The sequence below is a fragment of the Sinocyclocheilus anshuiensis genome, unplaced genomic scaffold, assembly GCF_001515605.1.
Source record: "Sinocyclocheilus anshuiensis isolate Anshui unplaced genomic scaffold, SAMN03320099.WGS_v1.1 scaffold623, whole genome shotgun sequence".
In the NCBI taxonomy this organism is placed as follows: Eukaryota; Metazoa; Chordata; class Actinopteri; order Cypriniformes; family Cyprinidae; genus Sinocyclocheilus; species Sinocyclocheilus anshuiensis.
The window spans coordinates 79,114-95,266 of NW_015548226.1; the positions used below are offsets into that span (position 1 = coordinate 79,114).

Sequence of the window (16,153 nt, forward strand, 5' to 3'; positions counted from 1 at the left end):
CATGTCAATTCGCCGAGCTGACCAATAGGAAGCTGCTTGGTTATGATAAACTTCCTCACACAGTTTTCGCTAGTATTCAAGTTGGTTATGAAAATTCGCTACATGAGCCCAGCAGTTTTCTATAGGTTAGCTTGGCAAATTCATGTGACCAATTCGAACAAGCAAAATCTGTGTTCGAATTTTTTGCGAAAATCCCAACTCGCAAAATAGGTCAATAGCGTAAGAAGCACAGCTCACACAGAAGTTAGCAGATTTCTATTGCTCAGCATGACGGATTTGCATGACCAACTTGAACATGAGTGAAAACTGAATTCGAGAACTTTTTCACCCTCATGTGAAACTCCCAATTGTGCAGACTGGATTTTGATGCAAAATTTTACCAAGCGAAGTGAAAATTTGTGTTTTACTTGATCATTGAAGGCAACTTTTTCTGATGTGTAAACCTAAAGTTCTATGGTTAAAGAATCTCCTCCTCTTTTACATATAGAATCTCATGGGCGGAGCTTGGGACTTGATTGACACCTCCTACTACCAGTAGTCGATCACGGATCACAATGCTGGAGACAGAGCAACGTGGCGTCGACATGGGCGACAGCCTCTCCCATTTTCTTTTTTCGGGATGGAAGGCTTCGACAGTGTCCAGCACTGATGGCTGATGGCCTATAGGAAGAGAGCAGATGTTTGGATGACACCAACCGTGACCACAACTGTGCAGTAGATAAATATATTATGATGCAACTTCCATACCTAGGCCTCCTGCCACGATCATTCTGTCTCGCACTATGGCTGCGGCAAAGTCTGCTCGCTTGGTTTTCAAGGGTACGGTGTCCTCTGATTTCAACCAAGTTCCTACAAATCAAAACGGACACAAATAACAATAATAAAATGCTAAATATTAAAGGTGAAGTGGGTAATTTCTGCACCACTAGAAGCAATTTACAAGATGTCATTTTAGCAATGGCTTACGTATAGTTTGTACATTAAAATGGGATGCAAGAAAGTATTTTAACTTGGAATAAATTACACACTATTCACCATTAACACGGTGTGATATAAACTCTGACACAATAAATCAGATTTATACAATGAGTGAAAGAAAATTAACTGGCTTATATGTGATTTGAAACTGTTTAATTTGACAGCTTTTTCTAAAATGTCTAAAGAGGAAATGGAAATAAAGGGCTTTCCTACAGATTAGAGCCTGCAAGCTTGTCGATTAAAGCTGACAGACTGTTTTCCATTTGCAGGATCTAATATCTGTCTAATAACTAAGCCAATGGCTTGCCGTAATAAATGCAAGGACCATTTCTTCAAAAAATTACCGAGCTAGAACACTTTAATTGCTTTGAAAAGGAAGTTGGAGCTGTGCAGCTTTCTGTGTTTCACAGATGCAGAACGTTAATTTGGCACATTATTTACATTTCTCAGTCAACCTAATCAGCCAAAAAGCACAATCACAGCCAATAACACACAAACGGCATTAGAATAATAATGGTTGTTTGAGAGATGCCAGCTCCTTCTGCCATGCTTGTTTACATACTGTTGAAAAACATGTGATGAGCTTTTGATTGCAAAGACATGTATGCAGATGCTCACATCACTTATGTATATATAACTGATCAAAACCATTTCAAAATGCAAGAGCAACACAATTTTTTTTTAATTGCAGGCAATTTTCACAAATCAGGCAACCCTAAATTGCACTGCAACAAGTGATGTAAAAAAATATGGTGGTTGAGTGGAGATAAATTACATTATTTTTCAATTATTAATTAATTGATTATTAATACTTTCTGATAGTAACACACACACACACACACACACACACATACAGTATGTGTGTATATATATATATATATATATATATATATATATATAATAATTACTGACATATCGCTCGAAACTTACTGATATAAAAATTATAATTTAACTTTATTTGGAGTACTACTTAGCATGAAATAAATGTATTTCAAATACATTTTAGTATATACATTTTTCACTAGGGCAGTCATCAATGCTCGGTAAATATTGGTCACAGACACGTAGATTTACCTTAAATTTCACCAAGCTAATTACTCACTAAAAACCCCTATGATGTTTTCAGGCCATTTCAAGTCATTACAAGTCTTGACGTAACAAAATGGTTATATCTAAGTGTGTGAGTTGTTTACTTCTACTCACACACTTCTAAAGTACTTCTGTTTACTTTAGTTGTCCCATTAAAGCCATTATATTGTTCATTCAGACGGATTCACGATTTATCGCATGAACCAATCACAGCTGACGATAACCAGTCATTTTGCGATGGAGGCATTGCCTCCTCTCATGTGACTTTCCAACATTCATTCTCAATTACCCCCCAGCAAACTCACGTCATGCTTTAGGTGGTCTGTTAAAACTCAATAGACCTTTTTCACATTTCCGGGTTTCTCAGAAGCGGAAGTCGTCATAGTTGGGTAAACTTCAAGAGCAGTGAATGGGAGAGTACCACAAATATATTTTTTGCATTCCCATTTGCTCAAATATCAAAAGAAAAATTCCATGATAGTGTTTTAATGACTTGAGACTGATAACGGCAGTCAGAAGAGAGAACAATGTCAAATTTACCATCCCTCCCATAGACGCTGCATTAGAAACACCCTTGCATTAGCTTTAACTAGGTTTTTTTTTTGTAATTTGATGCAGAGGTGATATAATACAAAGTATAGTGTTAGGAATGTACATACATTTAAAAAAAAATCAAAATATAAAAAAACTTTGGAGGATTTACGATGCTGATGACCGTTGAAATGCGTCATCACAGTCTTGTGAAAAGGGTCCATGGGCTCAGGGGAGGCACGACAGACGCCTATTCGCCACTGTAACTTTACCTGCTGGTGTCACTGTTGGACAATGTTTCTTTAGAAAAAATAGTGATTTATACATTTTTTATTATTATATTTTGTAATATTGGTGTTGCTTTATTTTTGTACTGTGATTTTTTTTCTTATCCAATATTTTGAGGAGGCACAGCCTCTCTGATATATATGTGTATGTATGTATGTATGTATGTATGTGTGTGTGTGTATATTTTTATTTATTAAAAAAAAGATCATCCTAATTAAAACTGACCCAGTAATGACTTTCTACCCAATAGTTCTAACATCATTCATTTAGCATCATGCTGACATTGCTGTATAAAAAAAACAAACAACAACAAAAAAAGTTACGTAATGTAAAAAGGTCGACAAACTGTGGTTGTTTGCTTTACATGTCAGTCAGATGTTCTTTTCTGATATAAGTGGGTGCTTCTCACCCCCAAATTAGCTGCAATGTTGACTTTATGGTATTTAAAGACCTTATGCAATATTCATCCAGGAAGCTGCTTTAAAGGTAGTGGCCTGTGTAGTCAGTGGACAACAAGGATGCTCGCCGAGTTTGTTTTTCTCAATTGATTTTAGTTAAATCATTTATTGATGTTTTGCTGCAAATTTGGCAATTTGGATCAGGATCAAAGTGTCTAACTTGAATGAGCAATGAAGGGTCTGTCAGCTTTGGACAGGATATTGATTTCAGCCCTTGGCGTGCAATGCTCGCTCTGTTGTTGGCCGAAAATCTGACGCTTTTTCTGTTGAACAGTGATGCCCTTTCACTTTTTCTGATGCCAAGCATGCTTTTTATTCAGATGCAAACTCATATTCCCTTCAAACAGGTGGTGGGGTCCGTCCTGGTGCCTGTTCATTTGGCATAAAGTTATAAAAACATGCTGTTCTGGGTCTACCGCTGCTCAGTTACCAAGTATACAGTGTCAAGTTGGATGTTTAATAAAGAGCACATCCATCTTGCCTAGAACTGGGATTTTCTCTGGATATAACCCTCTCCACGGCAGCCAGTGTCAAGACAAAAGAGCAGATGGGCTCAACTATCTATCAGGATGAGCTCTGGATAAGGGATGACAATGTGTTTCTGAATAGCATCATTTAACGCCCCCTTCCTATCCCATGATCTTATTGCTTAGTTATATTAGACTGGGAGACTTGTACGCGAGGGCTTTATTGCCAGTGGTGGATCTGGGCAGAAGGAAATTAGATAGCGAGGCTTAATCCCTCGTGCTGCTCTGTGAACGGCGGCTCACGCACCTGTTGGCTGACACATGTGCCAGTAATGGAATAATTAAAAAAGAGAGAAATGATTCACACGGCAGTGTGCAAAGTTCAGTTGTTCAAGATGACCTCCTCGCTGCCCACTTATGATAGGAACTTTTTTTATCGCCCTTGGGGCCAAAAAAGTCCAATTTTCCCATCTGCTGAATCTGATTAGAAAAGATCAAATTTGAGCGGAAACGATGTAGAGGAAGAAAAAGTGTGAGAAGCTGGAGAGAAATCAATAACTCATTTCAGCAGGACTTACGTTTTGTCACACCTTGTATCTTTCCACCCCCTTTTTTTGGGTTAATCCGAGAAAACAAAATCTAATAAAAAGGGAACAGTTATCGAGATTACTAATATATTTTTGCGTTGAAAATTTTTTGCTGATATGCATTCAACAGCTAAAACTATTTTTCTTGGAGATTTCACAGATTACAACTAAGGCCTATGCCAAATGCACAAGCAGAGCTGATTTAATTTGGTGCCTATATTCACAGGTTACAGTATTCACAGAGTTTCAACACTAAGCATATTTTTGCAGGTTTCTTTCAGCATTTATTTGAAATATAAATACAATTTAAAATAAAATCTTAATAATCCCAAATCTGACTGAATACAGACAATTTAAAGGGATAGTTCACCCAAAAATGACAACTACTCCATGATTTGATGATGATACTCCATGATTGCCATGCACTCGCTGGTGAATGCGTGTATGACAGTTAGCGAAAGCTAGAGATTACGGTTTATAAAGTTTTTTTACACAAACGCATCGCTTCACTTCAGAAGGTCTTTATCAACCTCCTGGAGCTGTGTGGAGCACTTTTTTAATGGATGGATGCACTTTTTGGGCCTCCAAAATCTCGACCCCCATTCACTGCCATTATAAAGCTTGGACATTTTTTAATATAACTCTGATTGTATTCGTCTGAAAGAATAAAGTCATACACGTTGGATAGCTTGAAGGTGTGTAAATCATGGGGTAATTTTCACTTGTGGATGAACTAACCCTTTAAGCATTTTATAGCTTCATTTTGAAGTTTGGGCTCTGTTCTATCTGAATTAACGGTCATTTGGATGTAAATATGAGAGACATACTTTCTGACATGTCTAGCTAATTTACCTTGGTTGGTGTCAAAGATGTTAACATTCTTGGTAAACTTTGAACTTTGGTGTATTCCTCCTTGTCTGAGCCCTCCCAACCAGCAGAGACGCCCGGCGCTGTCCCATAAGACCCCAGAATAAGATCTCTTACAAGGCAGGCTGGGTAGAGAGGACCAGGTACGGCTTTCCATGTCAAAGACCTCAAACGCCTTCACCAAACGCTTACACTGACGTCCTCCTGAAGGAACACAGATATTGATGGTGAATGGTCATTTTTGCATGGTGAAGCACCAAGTATCTGGCATATTTAGAAACACAAATTCTATAAGCCAATTATCGTTTGGAGTTTTATTTCAGGTTTTTCGCATGTTTTTTAAAGACCATTTTAAGACCAAGTGAAGGAAAAATTGAAGGTAACAAATTATATCAATATGTTCTCTAAATACAAATGCCTAGGGAGTAAACAACGAGTTGTATTAGAAACAGTTTTGCCAAAAAATATTAAAAAAACACTTTACAAAAACTGCTAGAATATTGAACTATCTTTTACTGTACAATCTGATCACACTGCAAACAAAAAAAATGATGCTTTTCCTTAGTATTTTTGTTATTTTCCATTGCAAATGCCTAAAGACTTTTAAATAAAGATATATTTACTTGATAAGCAAAATGACGTAAGATAAGAAGTCTTGTTTTCAGAGAAACTTATTAAAACAAGAACAAATATCTGCCAGTGGGCTCAGAAAAATTCAAAGGAAAACAAGTTTTCCTACTCAAGTGATGGATATTTGTTCTTGTTTTAAGTATCAACCCACTTAGTTTTGTTCAGCTTCTCAGAAAATGACCTATCTTCATTTTCTGAAGTAAATGTATCTTGAGGATGTAGATATTTGGAAAACAAGACAAAAATACTTTACAAAATAGAGTATATGCTAAATTTAATGCTATGACTTCATGAATTTACAATTTACAATATTCATTGCCTTCATTTGTAGAAGACTTTCTAAGACCTGCAGAAACCCTCTTATTAATGTATTTTTTCAGATTTAGCAAACTTCAGGAGACATTTTCAGCAGTGTTGTCCCCAAAACTACAGCGAGGTCAGGAACACACACACACACACACACACACACGCGCGTAAAGTATTTAATGCACAAGGGTAGATTGCAGATACACAAGGACTCTCTCTGCTCAGCAAACCTGCCACGTAGATCTTGGAGCCCAGTAGGCAGACGCTGGTATCGTAGCGCGGGGTGGGCATGGGCGGAAGGAGTGCCCACACGTCCTTGCGAAGGTCATACTGCTGGAGAACACTTCTAGGCAGGAGGTCTGCTCCCATTCCCCCAACAGCAAGAGCTCTGCCGTCTGAACAGAGGTGAAGCGAGTCAAATTAAGGTCTTTATTTACAACAAAGAACTCTTTAACAAAACAGTCTCTCACCTTACAATGTCAAATACAATGTCAAGTAAACAATGAATAAATGCTTTAAATGTCATGTGCTGACAGAACTGCCACTAAAAAGAGGTGACTATTTAAAGTGACTGACGTGTTTTTCTTGTTTAAAGTCAACATGAAATAAAACCATTTATTTCATTCTTTAATACGCATTCTTTTTTATTTTGCATAATTCATCAGTACATATTATTCCAAAGAAAAAATTTATATTTTATACATTGAAAATCTTTCACTCAAACATTGCTAGAAAACTTTACAAATAGTTAGAAAAGATACAAGTAACACTGAATTATACAATCTTATAAAATATAATCTGTTTTCTATTTTAATATAATTTACATTGTACTTCTTTCAAAAACAGTTCAAAAAGTTTCAAAAATAATTCAGTCATAAATAAAACAAAGATTATTGTATAATTCAATGTTAATTGTTGTTTCTTTTCTAAATGTTTGTTAAGTTTACTAGCAATTTCTGAGTGAAAATTGTTTAAGAAAATCCTACACCTTTTTCAGTCTGTAAAATATACATTTATACATACAGTTCATTGTGTGTGTGTGTTTGTGTATACACACACACACACACACACATAGATTTAAGTTGCAATGTTTTTGAAAAAAGTTCAATTTAAATGATAAAACTTATTTTTAATTGTAATAATATTTCACAAAATTACTGTTTTTTTTTACTGTATTTTAAATCAAATAATTGCAGCCATGATGAGCATTTATTCTTCTTCAAAAAGAAAAAGCTTAATTATTCCAAACTTTTGACTGGTAGTGTATACACAGAATTCCATATGTATTCTTTTAATATTTATGTTATATCTTCACAACATTTATCAGAATTTTAATTGTTTTTGTAGTTTCTCTTCAAATTGTAATATAGAGACACTTTTCACTATCCATTAATATATTATTAATATATTATATAGATAAAATTAATGTAAGATATTAATTAAATAAACATAATTCAATTTACATGAATAAAATCAAAGTCCTTGCATTTTTTCATTGAATAACTGACTATATTTGTAATGAACACCACTCCATGTTGATTATAAAATAAGGTTTTTCTACCTTTAACAGTGACAGAAAGCCCCATGGACGCCTCTCTGAGCGAGCACCTCTTCCTCCATTTGCCTTCTTCTGTGTTATACACCTCCACGGCCTTCAGGGGGCGCTGGTCCTTCCCCATTCCCCCGACCACCAGCAGCTGCTTACCTAAGACAGCCACCACCGCCCCGGCTCTCGGCGTGGGCATCGGAGGGAGACTGAGCCAGCGGTCCACCTCAGGGGAGTAGCGCTCGAGAGCGCTGGTGGGTCGACCCGAAGCATCGCAACCCCCCACCATATACAGCTGCCCCCCAACATCAGCCAATGAGTGATAGACGCGGGCGCTGGAAAGACATGCCAGGCTCTGCCAGTGAAACTCATGGGCCGAGGGCACCATCATCCCCCCCAACGGTTGCTGTGCTTCCTCACGTCAGCTCCTGTAAAACATCAGAGGAGTTCGTTCACACGGCCAACTCTACATTCAGCCCACATCTAGAATAGCTTTGAAGTTTAGTAGTCACTGCTGTATCCGCTGTGTGCGATTCATACAGCAATTATGACAATGTGTACAGTGATTACAACATTCGCAATGTCCATATATTCTCATACTGTCGCCTACTATTCCCAGGCTGAGTGGGATATGATGCTTGACTCATCTCATAACATCTCTGAATATATATGAGGCTTCACTGGAGTGTGTTGCACTTTTCCAGCCTGTTCCATTTAGCTTTCACTAGCATTTATCCCAATATTTTAGTAGTATATGTTTATTCTTGGTATTTTGATTTATTCTTGGCTGTCTGCCCTAGAAACTGCTATTAGGGCAAACAGTCTTGATAACTGATTAATCTGTCCATTATTTATTTAACAATCAGTAAGACTTTTGTATAGGGACCAATTCTCACTACTGACTAGTTGCTTATTAGCATGCCTATTATCAGTGTTGGGGGTTAACTAGTTACATGTAACGGCGTTAAATAATTTAATTACAAAATAAATGTAACTGTAATCAGTTACAGTTACTAAGAAAAAATGTGTAATTAAATTACAGTTACTTGCAGGCGCGGCTCGTCTATATGTGCATGTGGGGCGAACATCCCTAATCCTACCCAGTACCTAAACTTAACAACTACCTTACTAACTATTAATAAGCAGCAAATTAGGAGTTTATTGAGGCAAATGTCGTAATTAATGGTTCGTTAATGGGTAATAGCCAAATGATTTCCTTCAAACATTATGCAAGTTCTATCTATCTATCTATCTATCTGTCTATCTGTCTATCTGTCTGTCTGTCTGTCTGTCTGTCTAATGCACTTCATAAAGTAAATACATCTTTATTTCATGTTGACTTTCTTAGTATAGTTGAGAGTGAAATAGATATAGTTTCTGCTAAAAACAAACACGTAATGTAATTAAAGCTTGTTTTTGTTTTCCCTTTAGCACATACTTATATACAAAGCACTATTTATTACAGCGCTACAATTATTGTGTAATCATATTAAGCCAAATAATACGGGAACTAATTACAGATGGCTAATGCATATCAAAGACTTCAACCAAGAAAGAAAAGCTCACAGTTGTTACAATATGTATCCCAGCAAACAAAGAAAGGCACATTTTGTGTTATTTATGGCTGTGAAGTCCATGGCTTAAGTTATGCAAACACTTTTTTTATGTTCTATTTTCATCCAAGTGGAAGCAGAGATATGGAAGACGGCCCAGAATAGCATCATCACTTGATTCAATTGACGCAACCAATTTCACACAACTGTTCTTCTCTCCTCAGCTGTGTACACAATGAGCTTGAAGTGGGCCTTTGTACCGCGGCTTAGCATCCAGCAGTATCCAGGCAACTGTGGTCTTCACCGCACTATATCTACCTCATTCCCTATCTTTCCTCAAGAAACCATTCCCATGCTTCCTGTACTACAGGTCACCTTCACTTACAACCCTCGCTTGAGCACAAGACTTAAAGATAATGGGAAAAAAATTAGAAATATTGCAGCTATATCATTTAAGCAGATGTCAACAAACCACACATTAGCTTCAAAGTGAAATCCAATTATTATTGAACAACCTGTTTGTTTTTAAATGTACACAACAAAGATGCTTCATTATGTGAAAGGACACGTCTTAATTGGACCATCGTTTGAAAACATCCTCTTTCCACAGTAGGGAATTGTAATTGACGTAAATAAGAGTCCATCTGAATATTTTTAATTGTTTTGTGTACTTTTAATTATTTTTTTTTTTAAAGAAAGAAATATTCTTATTTAGCAAGGTTGTAATAAATTCATCAAGTGACAAGAAAGCACAAAAAAGTAAATAAGCTGTTCTTTGAAAGAATCTGGGATAAAATGCATCACGATCACCCCCCCCCCTAAAAAAAATGAAAGAAAGAAAGAAAACAAAATAAAAAATAAAATAATACATATCTAAAATGATAAAGAAAATATACTTTATTTATAAATGCTAAATAAAAATATTTTACAATTGTAATATTTTAAATTGTAATAAAATTTTACAATATACAGTTTTTAGTGTATTTTCGATCAAATGTATTTTTGAATTTTTTACACTACATAAAACAAAAAAAATTACAATACATCTGTCACGGTGATGCTGCTGTGTAGGAACGAGGAGACGAAGGAGATCCAGAACAATAGTAGTCTTTAATAAAACCAAAATGACAGGGAACACACACTGGACGCAGGACTCAGAAAAACACAGGGCTTAAATACTTGGACTAAATGAGGAAATCAATGAGAAACACCTGAAATCAATAAACAAGGGAGAAACAAGGTAATGGGGAACACATGGGGAGCAAAACACAAGACACGGAATACAGGGGCAGTCCAGGGAGGTGACATTACCTCCCCCTCCTGGAAGGCGTGTCCACGTGCCTCATAACTTCCAACAGGGAGGGGGGGTGGGCGCTCTGGAGGCCTCTAGGAACAGGCTTACACGGGATGGATGGGACTATCAGTTGTGGGCTTGGGAGTGAATTGGCCAGCGGGTTTGACAATGGAGCGGCCGGTGGGCTTGACTTTGGAGCGGCCGGTGGGCTTGAACATGGAGCTGGCGGCGGACTTGACTGAGGAGCGGCCGGCGGGCTTGATGGCGGGCTTTACACCGGAGCGGTTCTGGATCGGGGCCGGACGCTTTCCAGACATCGGAGGATCCCTTCCCTCCAGCACAGTCCAGTGGTGTCTGGGAGGTCCACGGGGCGATGGTAATTGGCCCCGATCCAGAACAAAGAATCCAGCGTGGGGCCATCCAATGCTGTCATCGCCGCAAGCCCGCAGAATTCCCTGGCGAATTCAACGAAGGGGAGACCCCTACGGGCGAGGGCGGCAAATTTTGCGGCCGTTTCCATTATGTTTGTCGGGCCGGTCTTCTGTCACAGTGATGCTGCTGTGTAGGAATGAGGAGACGAAGGAGCAATAGTAGTCTTTAATGAAACCAAAATGACAGGGAACACACACGTAGCAAACAGAATAGACGTTTAGACTGGACGCAGGACTCAGGAAAACACAGGGCTTAAATACTTGGACTAAATGAGGAAATCAACGAGAAACACCTGAATTCAATAAACAAGGGAGAAACAAGGGGAACACATGGGGAGCAAAACACAAGACACGGAACACAGGGGCAGTCCGGGGGCGTGACAACATCATAATACAATATATATTATGAATTGAAATAAAAGAAAATCCAGCATTTAACAAAATATTAAAATGTAAACCTAAAGTACAGGGGACTTTGATCTTTTAATTTAATTTTTTAAACCTTTTTGTTTGTTTGTTTTTTGTAAACCAAGAACTGGACAAACAAACTAGTTCACACATTAGGGGCCAGATTCACTAAACAGGTCAAATTAGCGTTAGAGCTCAATTCCATAAAAGCGCCGATGGGAGAGGAAAATTCTGTGTGTCATTTACTGACAATGCGCACATTAAAGAACACAGACACAGCCAGATAATTTCCTTAATGACCAGCGCAATCTACCAAGCGCAGCGCAAATTACCGACTGCTTTAAGACATGCTTTTTGGCCATTAAATAATGGCGCAAATACCAGTAATTTGACAAGCGCAAATGTTAGTAAATCGCGCTGTGTGATTCATTTTTATACTCTCCTCCCATAAATTTTGCATCTGAAAGGGAAACTCCTAGAAATGCATATTCAATAAGGTCAGGCACAAAAATGACTGTGTCCACGGCTTTTCAGCGCTAATTCTTCACTGCGCATGTTTAGTAAATCCTGACAGTCCTATTTTAGCGCCAAAAGACAGTCTGCGCTGGCGCAAGCTGTTAGTAAATCTGGCCCTAGATTTTCTACCTCTGCCAATGAAAGCTCATCTCTGTGTCTCTGGATCAGGTTTCATTAAAAACAAATGACTTCTGGTTGCTCGCATTTTACGATTCAATGAGGTGTTAAAAAAGAAAAAAAGCTGAAACAAACTGAACTGCTAAAATTACTATGAAAAGAGTTGAGCTACTGTAAAGTTAATATATTGTTGCTACTGTAATTAGCCTACAATGCTAGTCATCAGAAAGTGTGAAAAATCTCCCCAGGATGCGTCTCAATCTACAGAAATGTTTCCATCTCAGTGCCATTTGCAGCCGTTCAGGTGGATGGCGAGTCTCTGATGGGCTTCTCTGAAAAGTTGATCACCGAGTAGAAGTGTTTGGCCGCTCTGTTCTCATTGTAAGCCATCAGATAGTACTTAAATATCGATTAAACTGGCTTATTACAGGTGGAGAGCTCTGGGCCTCTAGTGATTGTGTTAACTACACATAGACCCCTGAGAGTGGTGAACACTTCATCAAGTCTAATCACAGTGTAAAATGAGCTGATCTCTCAGTGTCTCTTTCTCTTGCGCTGGCACACAGGTTCAAAATATCACTAACTCTGTCAGACTTTCTCATTTTCTTTCAACATATTGCCATTTTAAGGGTGCTCACAGGACCAAAATCCCGTTCCTCAAGTATATTAAACATCAAACATAGACAAAGGGGAGCAATCGATTTTAAGAGATTGAGAAACATCATGTTATAAGACAAATCCCTCAAACTCTACAAACGCTGTCACACAAGGCTGCATTTATTTGATCGAAAATTCAGTAAAAGCAGTAATATTTTGAAATAATTTAAAATAACTGTTTTCTATTTGAATACATTTTAAAATGGAATTTATCAGCATCATTACTCCAGTCTTCAGTGTCACATGATCCTTCAGAAATCATTCCAATATGCTGATTTGCTGCAATATTTACTAGATTTAATTTTTTATTTAGTTCGTAATAATGAAAAACATATATTTATTTAATTCTTAATATATTTGTTTATATATTTATGATTGAAAACATTTGCCTAATATTTTTTAAAGAATTGTTTGAGTTCAAAAGACCAGTATTTATTTGAAATAAATGTAACATCATACATATTTTTACTATCACTTTTGACCAATTTAATGCATCTTCGCTGAGTAACCATATTAAAAAGTATTCTCAAAAAACATCTGATCACAAACTTTTATTTTTAATTTTATTACATGTGCATTTTTTAACATTTTTATCTTTTTATATGAAAAATATATATTTTAAAATATATATAAAATGTGAAAAAATATTAAAAAAATGAAAATGTTTTATTAAGCACCCTTCCAACAGCTCAAGGTTGCTTCACAACTGAGAATAAAATGCTTTTAAGAAAAAGATGAAGTTGATAGACAAAGGAACTCATAACATGAAAAGAAGAAAAAAAAACACATTAATAGGTAAAGATCTTTTTAACTTTTAAGCTTTTTAACTAGTTAACCAGCAAGCCTCCCTTGGTCAACCAGCCTTTTTATGCTTTTTAAAAGACAATCCCCTAAAATTCCTTGATCCTACGATAAGATCCCTCTCAAATGTGAAAAAATGGATCTGTTTCCAATTAGCCATTTGATGTTCAGTCACCGACAAAAACATCATTTTTTGAAGCGCGTTTGTAGTGTAGATTATCAGTTCAGATTTAAATAAATGTTTCACGTAACAATTACAAAGAGGCACGAAGCCGAGCCGGGCGAGCCGTAACTTGGGGAGATATTCTCAGATGTAAATTGACTGTCAAAGGCGAGCTGAGATGAGAAGGTTTTTTCCTCAGAGTCCAACCCTCTTGCCTTTCTTTCCCTGCCTTTGTATTCCAATCGCAGTCTTTCACCTGGGGTTTCGACTCTCCTCCATCATTTACAGGCCAAGCTGTCGTACGTCTCATCCAAGAGAAGACAGAAACTCAAAAGAAAGCTCAAGGAAAGACACATTTCTCAAGTCTCATTTTTCCTTCCCCCCCTCGACTCAGTATGCAGAGATGGGTTGCCATAGAAACAATGAGACGATCTCAAGATGCGGGAACCGGGGCTTCTGCGCCGAAGCCTTCTTCACTTTTAATGATGCATTAACAAACAAACAAAAATCACAGCGATCTTACCCCTTTGACCCGAGCTGAGGTTCTCTTGTTAACGAAGCGGGATTGCTCACTCTTGGCATGCCTTGCAAATCGCATTAATTGCAATCTGTAATGATTTGCTCCGCCATGTCTTCTTCTTTTGGTTAATTAACTGCTCGAACAGCTTGAAATCAACAGTAGGCCTACGAGCACCCACCGAAGTCATTTACAATCAGTGTGCATCCTTTTCAAACTTTTAATTAGTTAGTCTCCCATCCCCAATACATAATTTAGGCTTAATTCTGCACCTCATTGTATCCTAACCTGAGCTATTAGTTGCGAGTATGATCCAATAGACTTTATGCAAATGATCCATTTAAGGTCTTCTTGTCATTCCCTCCTCCGGTGAATCCATAAGGCCCCAGCAGGTAAGCGTTTATCGACTTCTATTTAATTAGCCTCCCTGAATTCAAACAGCGCCAACTCTTAAGTCCACAAAAGTGCAGTTCTTAATCAGAACAAAATGATCCTGGGAGGGTTTATCTGCCGAGCGTTGTTATAGTTCTGCGGGGGATTCTCTGTTCCATCTTCTTCAAAACGTTCTGACAATACTGTGTGATGATAGAAATGTGTCAGCAGTTAGACAATTTGCTACATTCTTAAAAATAAAGGAAGCTTTTGCAGCAATGCCATAGAAGATCCATTTTAGGTTCCCCAAAGAACCATCAAGTGAATAGTTCTTAAAAGAACATTTATAATAGTCTGAGGGATTTTTCCACTATAAAGAACCTTTGTGCAATGGAAAGATTCCATGGATGTTAAAGGTTCTTCATGGAACCATTGATGGCAATGAATAATCTTTATTTTTATGAGTGCATAAAAGTGCATAGTATTATGAGTACTAAGAATTACTATATAAACTATCTATAAGTGAAAAATGACAAAAAAAGAGGCTTCATATGTGGTCAGAATTTACACCCGACAGGAAACACTAAAACAACTTTGGCTAACTTTTGGCTAAATTCTGGTTAATCATAGGAATAAATGCCATTTTTAGAATGAAACTGGAATTTCTTTGCACCTCTGTGATATGTGAGCTTGAGTCCACTAAATATTCCATATTCTATATTCAATATTTCAGTAACTTAATTTAGGAATGTTTATTAACATAATTTACTGGAAACGGGAAAAACGGTATCATTTCAATTTAATATACTTCTGTACTATATAGAAAAATAGAAAACCGGTAGAAAATTGTCAATCAGTAGAGATTTTGGACTATTATCTCTATCGCGGTTACAGGCTCACGTGACCTTGCTGTGCTACATGGTCATGAAAACTGATCGCTTGCACGTGTTTTTAAGCATTGTGGTTTAAAAACAAGTAATTTTAAGCCATTACAATGCAATCAGCAGTGAAAGAGAATTCACTCATTTTGCTATATGCGGTTTGCCATAGACGGTGCTCATAGAGTGCAGAAGTATTTCTTGAATGATTTATAGGCCTTGAGCGGTTAAATGCACACACTTGTATGTGTCAGAATGCCCATCTTTGCAAGTATCCATGTAAACACAGTTATTAATTTCTTAGGTCATATGATGCAATTTCAATTTTTCCTTTCTCTTTGAAGTGTTACAAGCTCTTGGTGCATAAAGAAGATCTGTAAAGTTGCAAAGACTAAATTCTCAAATCCAAAGAGATATTCTTTATAAAAGTTAAGAGTCAACCACGCCTACCTAAAACGACTCGTTCTAACACGCCCCCACATGTCTACGTCACGATGTGGGAAGATTTGCATAACGCCGCCTAAATGTTCACGCAAAGAAAGAAGGCGTAACTTTTATTCTCGCTGTAGTATTGTTGTTGCCGCCGCCGCCATGCCGTGGAGAGGACGATATCCTCTCGTCATGCCTAGAGCTGATCCGTGCTGGTCGCTGAGGAAATACATCAACTTCGTGCTGTGAATCGCCAGATCGGCTTTCACC

General features: G+C 37.4%; 1 protein-coding gene across 1 annotated transcript in view; it reads right to left on the reverse strand.

Moving 5' to 3' along the window:
- Positions 1-346: 346 nt before the first annotated feature.
- LOC107654360 (kelch domain-containing protein 8A-like) overlaps positions 347-16,153 on the reverse strand; it is a 21,317-nt gene continuing 5,510 nt past the window's right edge. Inside the window, exons 2-6 of the mRNA XM_016441403.1 lie at positions 7,763-8,175; positions 6,432-6,596; positions 5,251-5,469; positions 748-849; positions 347-660 (exon numbers count right to left, since the gene is read on the reverse strand). Coding sequence (XP_016296889.1) covers positions 458-660; positions 748-849; positions 5,251-5,469; positions 6,432-6,596; positions 7,763-8,138 — 1,065 coding nt within the window. The 5' untranslated portion in view covers positions 8,139-8,175 and the 3' untranslated portion in view covers positions 347-457. The remainder of the gene's footprint in view (positions 661-747; positions 850-5,250; positions 5,470-6,431; positions 6,597-7,762; positions 8,176-16,153) is intronic.